This window comes from Trachurus trachurus, assembly GCF_905171665.1.
Source record: "Trachurus trachurus genome assembly, chromosome: 24".
Classification (NCBI taxonomy): domain Eukaryota; kingdom Metazoa; phylum Chordata; class Actinopteri; order Carangiformes; family Carangidae; genus Trachurus; species Trachurus trachurus.
The window spans coordinates 21,077,463-21,093,003 of record NC_139910.1 but is presented as its reverse complement, the minus strand read 5'-3'; the positions used below and the strand labels follow the sequence as shown (position 1 = coordinate 21,093,003).

The 15,541-nt window shown below is 44.9% G+C and overlaps 1 protein-coding gene across 1 annotated transcript; it reads left to right on the top strand.

The window, feature by feature from the left end:
- The first annotated feature begins 841 nt into the window (after window positions 1–841).
- Window positions 842–14,730, top strand: rnf217 (ring finger protein 217). Its single transcript, XM_084000450.1, has 7 exons — window positions 842–1,897; window positions 7,130–7,351; window positions 8,574–8,738; window positions 9,637–9,734; window positions 9,827–9,930; window positions 11,233–11,304; window positions 12,632–14,730. Exons 1-7 carry the CDS (start codon window positions 893–895, stop codon window positions 12,709–12,711), a joined length of 1,746 nt encoding a protein of 581 aa, XP_083856576.1. The 5' UTR covers window positions 842–892; the 3' UTR covers window positions 12,712–14,730.
- Window positions 14,731–15,541: the final 811 nt, after the last annotated feature.

The following is a 15,541-nucleotide window of genomic DNA, read 5'->3' as shown; positions in this document are numbered from 1 at the left end:
TAATGACACAACAACTGACACTGTTTGACTTAACATTTGTCCCAGACATGGTGCTTTAGTCAAAACTAGGTCTTCAGATTGGGTAATGCTGGATCCACTTTCAGATTCACTATTCAATAATCTGTTTCCTTGTCTGTACAACATCTATGTCCCGTCTGCCCGTCCTGGGTGAGGGATCCTCCTCCTCTCTCACCCTGAGGTTTCGTCTGTTTTTACTTGGGAGTTTTTCCTCAGTGGATGTGAGGGTCTAAGGGCAGAGGATGTTGCCATGAGACAAATTGTTTGTAAAAATTGGCTATACAAATACATAGCCTACAAAAATCGCCTTGCCTGGCCTTGCCTATAGCTACGAATGACCCGGGTCAGTTACCCAGGGCCGTTATAGGGGAGAAAGGTGATGATAATTCTAGGGGCCCAGCGCCCAGTAGGGCCCACAAAAAACCCCAGTAGTCTAATCTTTGTATGACTGATTTATTCTGCATTATGACCCTGACTAATAGGCATCAAAACAAAGTAGCCTAGGCTAAATAAAAAATGAGAGTATAGCCTACGTAGTCTAAGAAAAACAACTGAAAAGTCAGGGGGTAGGGGCCCACTTTAGTATTCTTTAAGGGGGCCCAGAATTCCTAGCAACGGCCCTGCTGATAGCCTACCAAGTGTTCCCGGTTCTGGTGGTCTGCTCCAGCCTGGGCTACACAGTGTACTGGACCTGTCAGGTTAGGCATGGCTGCCACCACTAGGCTTCCCCTCGGCCTATCGTTGCTCTCCCGCATGCTGACGACGTAGACCCGGAAGCATTGAAGCTGCCTCCTGCATTGTTTTGTTTTGGTAGTTGCGAGTTGTGTAAGCGAGAGACAGGCGGAGGTCCGTCCCGGGGAGAGCGGCTCGCCAGATGGGGAGAGCTAAACCGGGGATGGAAGATGACGAACCGATAGCTGACGCCTGTAAAATGCCCAGTTTTATCAGCAGTTTCGAGGAGGGGAGGGTGAAAGTAGTGTCCCGCAACCTGCCGACGGAAACTTCTCTGACGGACGGTAAAGTTGAGCGGTCGGTCGGAGATTTAAACGGACGTGTCACCAGATCCGACTCCCGGTTCTCGCTGGACGGAGGAGAGGGGGAGTCGGAGGAGAGGAGCGGCGGGGAGGAGAGGGATGCGGAGGGCAACAATAACAACAACTGCAACGGCGGGGGAGAGAGGAGGAGGAGGAGGAGGGCGAGCGCTGTGGAGATCCTGAGGAGGAATCTGGGGGTGTCCAAGTCTCCGTCGCTCCGTTCACACCCCGGCGGGCGGATGCGGCGCGGCTCCGAGCAGCAGGAGGAGGACCACCACCACCACCCGGGGGACGGTAACGGTAGCGGTAACGGCGACGTCAGTAACGGTCATGGGAGCGAGAGCGGCGACTGTGGAAACAAGTCGGAGCGACACACGGGCGAAGCGGAGGCGGAAAACGAGCCAACCTCGAGCGAGTTAACGACCTCGGCTCAGTGTCATCATCATGTGTGTGACGGTGACAGCAACACGGTGAGTTTAGACGAGTCCTTCGGCGTCAAAGAGCACGTCTACTGCACCGTGTACTGCATAGCCAGCGACAGCCAGCGGCGGACAGACGGCCATGGAGCGCTCGCGGCGGCTGACGCATCGGAAATGGACGTGGAGTCGGCGCGAGACGCGGTGGTGGGTTCGAGTCCCGAGCCGCCGGCTCTGTACACTCTGGACGACCTGGTGGATCCGTTCGGGGATATCTCCCACCAGCTGTACCGGCAGGGGCAGGCCGCCGGCGCGGAGGGAGCGGTGCAGAGTTGCCGGGTGTGCCTGGAAGACAAAACCATCGCACCTCTGCCCTGCTGCAGGAAGGCCGTGTGTGACGAGTGTCTGAAGCTCTACGTCAGCTCTCAGGTTGGTGGGAGGAGGGGGGGGGGCAATGCAGGGTCAGTCAGCAGCTGGATTAAGTGTACTGCAGCACCAATCACACACACATACACACACACACTTACAAACCACTTATCACTTCTTGTGTAATGGCAGCTCACACATTTCCCCACTGCCAGTCCATAAACACCCCTCCCCTCCCCTCGGTGACCTGACCCCACCACAAGTTTCAAACAGTTCAGATGGATTAGGGATCTAAACGGGCTCTGGCTATTGTTAATTAGGATCAAGTTTTATGTAATTATTCTCAAAGTGTCACCGCTCAACATCTGCAGGTCTCCTCCACATCTTGTGATAACTATTTTTCTGTGAATGTGGGTCACTGACACAGGAATGCTTTTCACAATGGCAGACTTTGTGCGTTGTTGGGCTGTTCCTGCAGAACTTCCTCCTCTATCACTTACCTCTTAAAGTCAGATTCCATACTGTACACAGTCGTTGTACTCACTGCTGTGCGTCATTAGTTCCATCATTATGGCTCTCCTTCTACTGCATTGTCTTCTTTGCTCCCCTCTATGTCTTCTCTTGATGCTCACAAACAGCCCTGAGCACGGTGCATTTAAGGTGTGCATGGAGAGAGCAGCGCCTCAGCAAAGAAGCAGTTGAGGTCAGTCAGTCACAATGAGGACACAGCAGGTCTCGTGGAGGCACTTAGCAGCCTCCTGTACAAAGGAGCTCTCCTTGTATGACCTTTGAATTTGATGCAAAATAAAGAGTCTTAGTCATTGATCCTGAAGGTGATTTACTCTGATTCATCAAGAGAATGAATAATTGATGGATAAAATGTGTACTTCCAAATTGGGTCTCCCTCCTACCAAAGCTAAAGAGTCTCATGATGGATTTCTTTTCTTTTTTTGTCTCTCTAAGTGCTTTGTTTGTGAGCTGGTGCCAGTCAGCGACCTTCAGAATATAACTCCAGCTTTGATTAACTTTGTAAGCTTCTGATACTGATACTTCACAAGTTGTGGATATGTTACACAGTTTGAAGCTGTTACACAGGAGCACTGCTCTGCTTTTATCTGTTTTGATAAAAACAGTTTTTATCAGTCATATAGACTACTTTGTATCTGTAATTATCTGTCTTTGATAACTCCGCATGAATAACCATAAACACAGACACAAGCTGACTCTTTGATAATCTCACTGAGCAGAAGATAAGGGTCATGTAAACTATCCTGTGTGGGTGGAATTTTTCCTGCTAACACTCAGCGCTCTCAGTGAAGAGCACATGCTCAGTGTTAACCCTCAGTAGGTACAGTATAGTGAGCTCTGAGTCCCTGGGATGGCAGCGTGTGATCTTAGAGGAAGCTTGGAGGAGACTCAGCTCATTTCTTCATGGCATGTGGGCAGTCAGTCTGGGTGTAGCAATGGGAGGCTGGTTTGCACTGGTCTGGTTCTAATCATGTGCCCGGGATTAAACCAGGAACCAGGAACTTACTTGCCTCTTTAAATTAGGGCAACATTGATGGAGTTATTATTAAATGTTACAGAGAAGAAGTAGGTGGTGATAATGTAGGTAATTCTCCTTTTTACATGTAATGTTTTATTACATTTGATTGTCTCAGACATACAAGATTATCATTAGGGTTATCAGTTGAATACTAATTAACATGGTTACACTGTAGAAGTGGATATTGTCTCCATAATTTTTTTAAATATATGATTTAGTCATTAGTGTTTATTCCGCCTGTTCTGCATGTGCATTACTTTTATCCAACTCCAACCTTTCTATCCAACCCATAGACAACTTATTAAATTGGTGATTAATAGCCTATCGGAAGAGCTGCAATCTTTTTGGTATAGGTTAAAGAGACCCCAAGGAGTTTTCTTTTGGTTATAAATGAGTCTCATATTAACCCCCTAAAAACGGGCTATACAGGTAAAATTGCCTTGCCTTTATACATGACAGAGTTCCTACAAGTGTGTGCAGCTGAATCGGCTTCACATTCTGTCCTGTACACGCCCTTTTGTAACCATAGATGGTTTCCTCCATCCTGAAACACATTCTGAAGAACGAACAAACATGACACTTTTCTTTATATGGGTTTTTGTGATGAACAGGTTAATGTGGATGAATCTACGTTACCCACACTTGTTAATTGGTAAATTTTTGATAAATATATCGTTTAGTCTTTAAAGTTATTTTTGTTATTTAGTGGTCAGCTCGCCCAGCATTTCATAGTTTTGGTTTCCCGGGAATAACGCCGCCGAATCACAGTTTATGGTCGGAACTACGACGGTATCTGATTGTCTTCCAACCTCCGGACTTTCATTCTTGATTAATGAAAACGTTCTTGGCAAATGTTTTCCGTCTTGTGCCGGTCCAAGAATTTCACCGTGTGCGCGGAGGCTCATGGGAAATGTAGTGTGAAAACATTTCACTTTCGAAAACTCCTCATAGTCCCTTTAAATGTGTCACATTGTAATGCAAATGCTTATACTTTCTTTAACAGTATGGTGTTTTTTGCATTTTGTGCAGCCCTATCAATGACTTTTATCTTACTGCTTAACCAGTTTTAAAACACTCTTAAATATAACTTACCAATTATATGATAAACATCAGCTTCACACAAGTTTTTTCTTAGTTAATTTTTTTGCTTTTATTTGATAGTATAGTTCAGAGAGACATGAAATGGGGAGGCAGAGAGAGGGGGAATGACATGATGCGGGATTCGAACCAGGGCTAGCCTCTGCATATGGGGCATCTGCTCAACCCACTGCTCCACCTGACGCCCCCTGGCTGCTATTTTTGACCTTATCCCAAACATAGAGACATGTTGTTGGATCTAATCACAGTGTCACTGCTGCAAAGTTCACAACATGTGGACGTGGCTGCATGCTAAGTGGTAGCAGCTTTATCTTTGACCGAACCCTACAGTGACTGGACAGCCCTGTGCATGCTATAAGCTTTATTGTTACTGTTTAACATGTGTGGATTTATGATGGATTATGTTTTACGACAGTGAAAATGCAGAAGTAAGTTACCTACATTTCAAATACAGTCTGACACGTGTGTGTGTGTGTGTGTGTGTGTGTGTGTGTGTGTTTGTGTGTGTGTGTGAGACAGAAAGTGGCAGCAGTCCAAACCTGCCCGACCGGTCTGGCAGGGGTCATTGCAGTGTTGGTGTTGTGGCAACAATCCTAACACATCAGCTCTCATGCCTGCAGAGGATACATTTTCATAATCATCTAATAGGTTTTGTGAGTGCGTGTGTGTGGATGTGTGTGTGTGTGTGTGTGTGTGTGTGTGTGTGTGTGTGTGTGTGTGTGTGTGTGTGTGTGTGTGTGTGTGTGTGTGTGTGTGTGTGTGTGTGTGTGTGTGTGTGTGTGTGTGTGTGTGTGTGTGTGTGTGTGTGTGTGTGTGTGTGTGTGTGTGTGTGTGTGTGTGTGTGTGTGTGTGCATGTGGTGTAACACTGTCAGAGGCCTATGCTATTGTTCTTCCCCTTCTGTATGCTGTCATTTCACACACTCTCACAGACTCACACACACTGACGTCTTATCATGTGTCATGTGCAACAGGTCTCGCTGGGCTTTGATGAACTGAAAGTGTGGAGGGAGAGAGGATAAGACAGAGAGATAATGTGAAACGAGGAAGAGAAAGAGAGGGAACAAAAGAAGAAGACATTTCCTGGGAGGAAAAAAAGAGACAAAATCAGAGAGCTAGAGGGTGAAAAGGAAACGAGAGAATGGGAGGTGACGTTCACAGTGTCTCTCTAATCTTACCTTTGATAGTTGATAGACCACAGGTAAAAACAGGTGAGAGCTAAACACACACTTTATGGTGTTTAGCTGAACCCATGTATGACTGAAAGGTACATTGTGTAGGAATTACTCCCATCTAGCGTTGCGGTTGTATATCGCAAACAACTCAATCGTATTTTTCATGCTGCATTCACGTGAAATTGGGCAGACGGCAGACGGACAACAGCCGCTGCACGTAACGGCATAAACAAGCCTCTATGTAAACAAGTGGTCCGTCAGCACGAGGCAAAAACAATACACGTGACAATATGTTGTCATGGCGATGTGGTATTGTTTACCTGACCCACGTTTTACAGCCGTCTGCCCGACTGCAGGTGAATGCAGCATCAGTGTAACGCTCCATTCCTCCTCACTGCGTTACCGCGGTGACTTTTCACAGACACCACCTCGACCTGAGCCGACCGCTCTGGTGTCTCCGCTGAGTTTCCGTGGTTTCCTACCATCACGCTGCCATTTGAACGTAAAAACATGGCGACACGACATGGCAGCCAGCATCGAGCTTACCCGCTCCATGTAGATATGAATGATATGAACGGCAAATTCAGAGCTTACCGGAACACTTCAGTTTGTTGATTGGGGTGATTACTGATTAATGAAAAACATACTTTTGAACGAAAGAATCGATTTTTGTGAATAGATAACAGGAGAAGTTACACAATGTCCCTTTAAAGGACAGCAGGTTTGTGATCTCTTTCACGTGCCTCGATTAAACACACACTTGAGTATCATAATGTTCTATTTATAGATTATAAAATAGTGTGCACACACCAAAGTGAGAGCATCAAGTCTGCTCTGTGTGCCGGTGTTACAATGGCCAACACATTTTAGATAAGTACAAGGACATTTTTTTCACAGTTATTTCTGGGTAATTGGAATGTTTACCTTGGCCTCACACACCATAATAAGCCAGAATTCAAGTGTGCAAAGTGAAAACCTTCAAAAATGTAATCTTTATCTTTAAGAAGTGTGTTTTATCCTGTTTCTCTGTCAGTGCCTGTGATGTTAAATTTAGTGTTGTTTAACTGAATGACCAGACTGTAATTAATGTGTGGATGAGGTCCACTTGCTATAACTGACTGCCAGGTACTTGGGTTGGATTAGAGAGAGAGAGAGAGTGTGTGTGATACATATTCACTTCCACTCTCTCCACTGCTTCCTTCAGCCTCCTACTTCTGCAGTAAATTATTAACCATTTCCCATCAGTGCTGTGAATAGTTTAATGTTTACCTGTATTCCAAAATATATTCTGGAAACTGGCAGTCCATCTCTGTATCATAAAAAACCCACAGCAAAAAACGATCATACCATCAGTGCTGCTTGAAGCTCCAAGATTGAAAAATGTGGCATTTACAAATAGTTCATGTTCAAACTGTAAAGTGTTTTTCCTGCTGGTCTTGCACGATGCTATCAATCACCTGTCTGTTATGTTTCCCTAGGTGCGAGTGGCCAAACCTTACATCAGCTGTCCGATCCCGGAGTGCAGTGGCAACCTGGAGGAGGGAGTGGTGATTTCCCATTTGGCCAATGAAGACGTGGCAAAATATCGGTACTTTTTGGAGTTGAATCAGCTGGATTCCAGCACTAAGCCCTGCCCACAGTGCAGTCACTTCACCTCTCTGAGGAAGCACAACCCCAACCACTCTGAGCACAAGTACAAGGTGAGATGACAATAAAGATACACATAACATCAGACAAGTACAAAACATTTTACAGTAATACTCAGTGAAATACATCAGAATCAGAAATGTTTTTATTGCCAAGAGCAGTGAAGGTCAGTTTACAGCACAAGGAACTTGTCATGGTGTCAGGTGCAAACATAAAGGTACCAAAAATAGTTAAAGGGATACGCCTAAAAAAAAAAAATCTTCCTGTCTTGCCTCACTCCCGAGTCCATGACAAGCAGATAGACACTTTGGACTGTGCGTGCAGTAACAAGGGTGAGCCCGTGTCGCCCGTAATTAGCTTAGCTCAAACGCTGGAAGTGTATCGATAGTGTTAGCCTGCCTCCACCTTAAGTCATCAGAGAAACTCTTCAGCAACTCTAAACGGAAACCGGCGGGCCGATCTTCGTCTCAGAGCTGACAAAACTCTCCGGTAAGGCATCTTGAGCGGTCAAATGCCGGTAACGGGACGAGATCGGTCAAAACGGAGGGTTCAAGCAAAGACGGTTTATTTTGGTTCAAGCTAGCTACATCGAGGGTTAGGGTTAGCTTCCTATTTCAAAGTAAAAGCACAAATTCTATCGTCATGGTTTAATGTATGTAAAGGGCAATGGGTGTTATATTTTGTGAAAGTAACCGGAAGTGCGTTGGTCATAACGGCTAGCTTGAGTAGCGCCGAATATGTCCGAACAAAACTGTAAACAGCTGGTATTTAGACAAATTAACGACACACTGCTGATCTAAACGGCTACTCTCTCGCCTAAAAATGTTTGAAATGTTGATAAAGTGATATATTTACAGAGTTTAGAGCTAAAATGAAATCAGCTTCTGACTGCTGATTTCTGCTCGGGTAGGAGGCAGGCTAACACTACCTATGCACTTCCAGCGTTTGAGCTAAGCTAATTACGGGCGATAAGGGCTCTATCTCCCTTGTTACTGCACGCACAGTCGAAAGGATGGTGTCTATTTGCTTGTCATGGACTCGGGAGTGAGGCAAGACATGAACATTTTTTTTGGCGTATCCCTTTAAAGGTAGGGATACAAATACAAATTTAAATCAAATACAGTAAAATAGAATAAATTATAGTGCAAAAATATGCATACTATGTACCATTTAGGATTTATATAAAAAAGAATAAAAATATAATAAAGATAAAAATATATGTGACATTAATTTCCACTAAAATCACAGGTCTACTGTCTCCTGTCTCTTCTGTAGATCCAGTGTAGCAATTGCCAGTTTGTGTGGTGCTTTAAATGTCATGCTCCCTGGCACAACGGCCTCAAATGCCGCGACTACAGGAGAGGAGACAAGCTGCTACGAACATGGGCGAGTGTCATCGAACACGGACAGAGAAACGCCCAGAAATGTCCACAGTGCAAGGTAAGAGTATGAATGTCGTGAGGAGTGTTGTTATGCCGTTGTGCCGTGGCCACGGTGTGAGGCGGGTGTGGGTAAATGGAAAGGGAGTTGACTGATGGAGCGTGGGATCAATGTGGATGAATAAATCAATGAAAGCAAAGAAGCATTAAAGCAGGGACGGATGATGGATGGGCCGCTATAGAGAACTAGATGGACGCACAGATTTAAAGTGCCTTACAACAGATCAGAGACGCACAGGTTAACATATTGGAAAAAAATAATGATGTCTCTGCTGCACAGCATCATATCTGCTGGACTCGTCTGGTCTCTCAGGCTCATTGTGACCAAGTTAGTCTCCGCAGGATCTAATTTGACCGTCAGAGGATGACTAAAGGAAGACATAAATTAAGATAATTACCGGTATATGGGAAATGTTTGCTCACAGCAGCAAATGCTTACCATCTGTGTTTGTCACACTGCAGATCTTGTGTCTCTGAGTTTCTGCTCTGGGAGCAGGGTGAGAGGATCGCATTTGACTGTGAAGCCAACAAATTGGTGTCATGCTGCGTTTAGCCGGAAAAGAGGCTGAGAGCAGCTGAACTTAACGCCTAGTTTATAGGAAGACCGCTCTCTGCCGCTGCAGCCAAGTAGTGAGGATCCATTAACTGCACTGCTGCACGCACATTGCTGTGCTATTGGAAGGATGCTGAACCTAATTCTTCTAGATTTTAGTGTGAAAATAGGACACCTTTGCCAGCATTGCATTTAAATGGGAGTAACATTGGGGAATTGTACTTCTCTTATAATAAATTGAGCTGACTGACTTTTCAAATAACACACGCAACTGTTTGTGGGTGCAGTGACTGTTTAACATCTCTGTGTTTCATCTCATCACGTTTTTACCTCTTTATCCCTTTAGATCCACATTCAGCGTACAGAAGGATGTGACCATATGACGTGCACACAGTGTAACACTAACTTCTGTTACCGCTGCGGTGAGCGCTACCGACACCTAAGGTAAGCATCTCTCTTTTTTGTTTGTTTGTGCAGCTTTGATTCTTTTTTCTTTCTGCATTTCTAATTTCATCTTTCACTGTGTTTTTTGGCAGATTTTTTGGGGACCACACATCCAACCTCAGCGTGTTTGGCTGCAAGTATCGCTATCTGCCTGACAAACCTCATCTGAGGCGGCTAATTAGAGGGTCTGTCTGTGGTATGTTGATGTGTATGAATCGTGAATATGTACTGTAGCAGGTGGAAAGAGGATCCTGAATCTGCACCTGATGATCTTTTGTTAGAGACTTTTTTTTTCTCAAAATGACATCTGGAAAAAATGGAATAACTCTAATATAGCTTCTGTTTCTTCTGTTGTTTTACTGGAGAAGTTTATGGTTTTAATGAAGCTACAGATTCAGTGTAGTTGATGTGGCAATAAACTGCTTTGGGTGATGAATAGGTTTTCTTTCCAGCGTATGCAGCTCCTCTTAAACTGCCACTGTAATACTGCACTCTGTTGACTCAAAATGATCCTGTGAGACCACTTTGCACTCAGCCGGGGATTATAATTGTGAATTAGAACAAGAGTGAGTAACAATGATATAAAATGCAATGGAGTAGTTTTCTTCTCTTTTCATGTGTTAGTTGTTAGTCTGCAGATGCTGCCAGCAGCTCTGTGAGGCTAAAGCAGCCCCTCCAGCTAAAGGTTATCGTCACCCACCGACAGTGTCAGTAGATCTCACTTGACGTTTACCATCTGAGTTTAGCAGGTTAGCATGCTAACATCTGCAAATTAGTGGAAAAGAAAGAAGAGAATGAGGTTTGGTATGTAGCTATTTCGTCATCGATACCCTCAGGATGAAGTGGTGCAACAGACTGACAGAGAGCCACACCTCGAGGAAGACTGGAAAAAGCTCTCGTCAGAACGCAGCATGTTGTGTCTTATCACAGCGTTTATATCTGACTGAACTTGTAGATGCCACCGAGAAGAAGCTTTAATGAAGTGTGAAAGCATCGCGTATCAGATTATGTTAGCCCAAATGATCCATTCACACTTGTGCACTAGTAAGCCTCCAGGAAGTCAAACCCCCTCTGATAGATGTGTTTGACTCTGCTCTCCATGACAGCTACAGCTCGTTATATCAGCGGGGAGCCTGTCGGACTGGGAGTTAATTTGTCCCTTAACAAGAACCATTTACTCATTACAGCTCTCATCACTGCTCTCATGCCATGGACTGTTAGCGCTGCAGATTTTGCGTTTCATATGAAACATTCAACTGTAGACGGAGCTGATCGTTTTTTTTTTTTTACCAGAATCTGTCCTGCATTAAGTGACATGCATTGACTTTGTGTCCAGACAACTTTGAATTTCTGCAGGGATGAATTATTAAAACTTTATTTATGTTGGAACCAAACAAACCATTTAATGTGAACCGTGTAATTTCCATCTCGGCTGAAAAAGCAGTTATTCATTATGGATGATTCTGATTCTCCTCTGTCTCTGTCTCTCTCTGTGTAGCCACTAAGGTGCTGATAGCTCCTGTGGTCATTCTGCTGGTCGTGGTGCTTGGAGCTCTCGCACTGGTGATAGGTAACATAATTACACACATGAACACACATGCGCATTAATCAGGGTGACGCTGCAGAGGAGAGCAGTAAACAGATAACGGCTAAATGGTTTGGCTCTATCACAGATATTTCCCTCCACACAGCAAAACAGCCCAACTGTCAGTAACACAGTGGTGCATCTGTGATTTCCATGTGAAAGAGAAGCAAACTGTCCCTGTTTTTAAAACAAGAAGAAAAAGCAAAGCTGTAGATGCAGATTTTCATTGACTTTTACTTCCTGGAACTACATTTCCTCGTATCATCATCCGACTGCAGACTCTCTGAGCCGCCTGTCAGACAGTATTGTGAACTATTGATGCCTCAGCTGAACTGTAATTAGAGTTAATCTCTTTCCCGTGTCTGTATGTCTGACAGATGATCCGCTGCAGGCTAACATGCTGTGATGGCAGATTCATATTTATTTTCATCATAAATAGCATCAGAGCTTCCGACCCTCTTTTATTTACCTCAATGAACTTCACACATGTCAGTTCTCCTTACAGTGTACTATAAAATAGGATAATCAAATTAAATCCATGTGGAGATTTAAAGGGATAGTTCAACATTTTGGCAAATTGGTCCATTGCCATAATCCCTATAGTCATAGCAGTAGGTTCGTTACCTTTAATTGTCGGTGCAAGCTATTTTTAGAATGGCGGAGCGGACCGGTGACCTGCTCAGAGCTAAGCTACGGAGGCTAATGGGATTTCTTGGTTTCCCTCATCTAACTCATCAAATACACAATCCAACAACTCCAAAACGCTTTTGTGGACAAGTTGTGACCTGCACATTCACCACGCTATGAGGTAATAACAGAACGTTACGAGACGGAGTTGTTTTCGAGGTAAATTCATGCAAAACTGCTGATGCACGTTGCCTTCAGGGATAGTTTTTCAGCAAGCAGACTCTGTATTTACCTCGAGAACGGCTCCATTTCATAACGTTCCATTATTACCTTATAGCGTGGTGAATGTGCAGGTCACAACTTGTCCACAAAAGCGTTTTTGAGTTGTTGGATTGTGTATTTGATGAGTTTGATGAGGGAAACCAAGAAATTCCATTAGCCTCCGTAGTGTAGCTATGAGCAGCCTGTCGCTCCACTCTGCTGTTCTAAAAATAGATTACACCGACAATTAAAGGTAACGAACCTACTGCTATGACTATAGCGATTATGGCAATGGACCAATCTGCCAAAATGTTGAACTATCCCTTTAATATGATGAGTTGCATCAGGAAAAAAATATTATGCTTTTATTCATCATTCTCCTTTTTTGTGTCTTTATCTCCACAAACACCCACCCTGTCTGCAGGTTTGGTGGTTTTCCCAGTCTACTATGTGTGTAAGAGGAGGAAGAAGCAGCGCACTCAGGGCTCTGGACGGTGGATCTGACGCCTGGCCTGCTCTCCATCAAGACCGCGCTCGCACAAGCTTAGATCGTCAACGCCCACATTTTCCTCAGGGACAGACATGCCAGCCTGAGTCATCGTGAAAAAGGAGCGCGAGAGGAACATCAGAAAAAAACGAACATGTCGACTTGGATATTCAAGCTGCTGAAGAGGACGTAGAATCCCAGTTGAATTCTGCTGTTTCACACAGCGCTGCTCTCACATGCTGGATAGTTAAGTGTTGAGTGAATCTCTCTCAATGAAATTTCACGGCTGTTAGGACTCTCCTGCTGATCCACCCTTGTCCCAGACACATTACAGAGAGTTTCTGCGGAGCACATTTTGCAGACGGAGGTAGTTTTGTTTACACCCACACTCATGAGGAGAAGCTGGGAGCCCGTTGCTTAGATGTTACAATGTTTGCATTTCACAGGCGAGAGGCTTTGGCTGTGTTGGATAGCAGAAAAAATGTTACAACAACGCTCACTGGAGGAATCCAAATGTGACCAACACAGAACGGCGAGGAACTTAGTTGCTTGTGCTGCAGGTAGCAGGGAGAAAGTGTCCGACGGTAGCTGTATTTGGAACAAGCCATGATGGAGAGTGGACACGGACCTTGTTCATCTTCCATCTTCCTCTGTTGGAAACGCCGTTTTTATTGGATATTGAACATTTCCATTGCAATTTGTGTCTTTGACAAGCGCCCACTGTGGAAGATAAAAGCACTAAACTTGAAGGATGATGCTACTCAGACACTGCTATTCTTGGCTACCCCGAACAATACTGACACTGCCTGATCTAAAGTTCTTGCTAGAAGGCAAGTTGGATTGTGTGTCTAAAGGAATGGTTTCGCCAAACGCACACTCAGCACTCTGACCTCTGAATGAAATATTGAAAGACACCAGTAGAATTTTAGTAAGCCTCCATTGATTTCACTGATGGTTTTCCATCATCGCCTCCCTTCTTCTATCCGTCTCTGTCGTCCTCTCTCTCTCCTTCCATCCCTCCCTCACTGCCTGGCTGGATGGTTGCACACACACACACACAGACACACACTCCTGCCTGGCAGCTCCTGTCTGCTGTGCCCACACTGTATGCCAGTATCTGCATCATCAAAAAAGAAAAAGTCTGCTGTACGAACGGTAATGGTGCCAAAACAAAACGCTGAACGTGGCAGGACAGACAGTTGGCCCTGTGCCTTTGTTAGTCTTTCTTTTCTTTTTTTTTAGTTATTGTTTTTTAGGGCTTGACGTTTGCAGAGTTTCAGGTGGTGGTGCTGTCAGTGTGTTGTGGAGTCTGCACCGGGCCACACAGGCTGTCGGCATTATTATGCATAAAAATGGTTGGAACCCATTCAGAAGCGCTTATGTAAATGCAAAGACTTTAGATGACTGAACAAAGTGTTGCACTTGCAGATAAACAGAAGGTTTAACTTTGCTTTTTCCGTTGTTGTAGTGTGGGTGGTGGTTTGCCATGAAGGTAAACAGAGAGCTAGATTTTTAAAGGTTGAGAATATTGCTGTGCACTCAATATGTGGTAGATTAAAGGGATAGTTTAGCTTTTTTGAAGTGGGGTTGTATGAGCTTAAAAAGTCCATTAAGTACACAAGATGCATTAGAAAGATCTCTGCCCCCCCCCCCCCCTCCCCCTCCCCCCAATGATAAACACCGGCACATCGTGCTGCAACGAGACACAGGCACAAGACAACAGTACACTGTTGTCAATGAGGGACGATTAATCAGCGAGAAGTCCCGTCTCAAAATAACACACCAGTTCAGTTTCTCCGCCTCTTCCACACACCGCACATCCAAACAGCTGATAGGCGGAGTGATACAGCGTGCCGCAGAGCCTGCCTGTGTGGAGGGGTACCGGGGAGTACTGAGTCAGTTGGTTAGTTCCAGATACCAGCTGATGCATTGTCATTTTTTAGATGGTACTCTTGAACTGGTGTATTATTTTGAGACAGGACTTCTCATAGGCGGCGAAAATACACTGATTAATCACTCCTCATTGACAACAGTGTACTGCCTGTGGTTACAGTGGGGTGGGGGAGGGGGGGGGGGGGGGGGGGGGGGCAGAGACCTTTCTACTGCATCTACTGTAGTACTTAATAGGCATTTGTAGCTCATACAACCCCACTTCAAAAAAACTGAACTATCCCTTTAAGTTTGGATGTAAATTATAAGGTGATCAGGTTTTCAAGCTTTACAAGGATTAACATGAATATGTTTGGTTTTTGTGGTGAAAGGAGGACGTCAGTCTGCTTGAGGGTTTGTATAGTGATATTGAAGTTACACACACACACACACACACACACACACACACACACATTCATATCCTCTTGACTCATTCACACTGGCTCGTACGAAAGCACACACACACAGGGTGCTGCCAGGAAACAGGAGATTTTCAAGAGCTTTAAAGGTCGTCACCTGGCAGCAGCCTGCTCGCTGTCCTTCTCTTATCCCTCTGTCCTCTCCTCCCCGCTGTCGTCCCTCAATTTCTGTTTTTACTGCCTCTTTGTCTTCCCCCTGTGATCTGTCACTTTGCTAACATCCTTTGTGTCCCTCCTGTCCTCTTAAAGGTGTAAGTGGATTTACATCCCTCTGACCTCAGCCGTGAGTGGAGGCGGAGAGGCCCACAGTTACAGTACAGAAAAAGGCTCAGTTGTGAAAATAGGTGATGTGCGTCCACCGGGGCTGTGGCTGCTGCTCAGCCACTAAACGCCAACAAAACTGATGCTTCTGTTCTGAGCCTCTGATATGTGAAAATAACTCAGAGCTACCAGCGGTGCAAGCTGCGGTCAAGTACATCAGTCACAGGTTTTTTTTATG

Excerpts from the sequence above, each read along its gene's own strand:
- rnf217 (XM_084000450.1), top strand. The coding sequence starts at position 893 with ATGGGGAGAGCTAAACCGGGGATGGAAGATGACGAACCGATAGCTGAC. Across the intron at positions 1,898-7,129 it reads AGCTCTACGTCAGCTCTCAG|GTGCGAGTGGCCAAACCTTA; the intron begins GTTGGTGGGAGG and ends ATGTTTCCCTAG. Across the intron at positions 9,735-9,826 it reads GAGCGCTACCGACACCTAAG|ATTTTTTGGGGACCACACAT; the intron begins GTAAGCATCTCT and ends GTTTTTTGGCAG.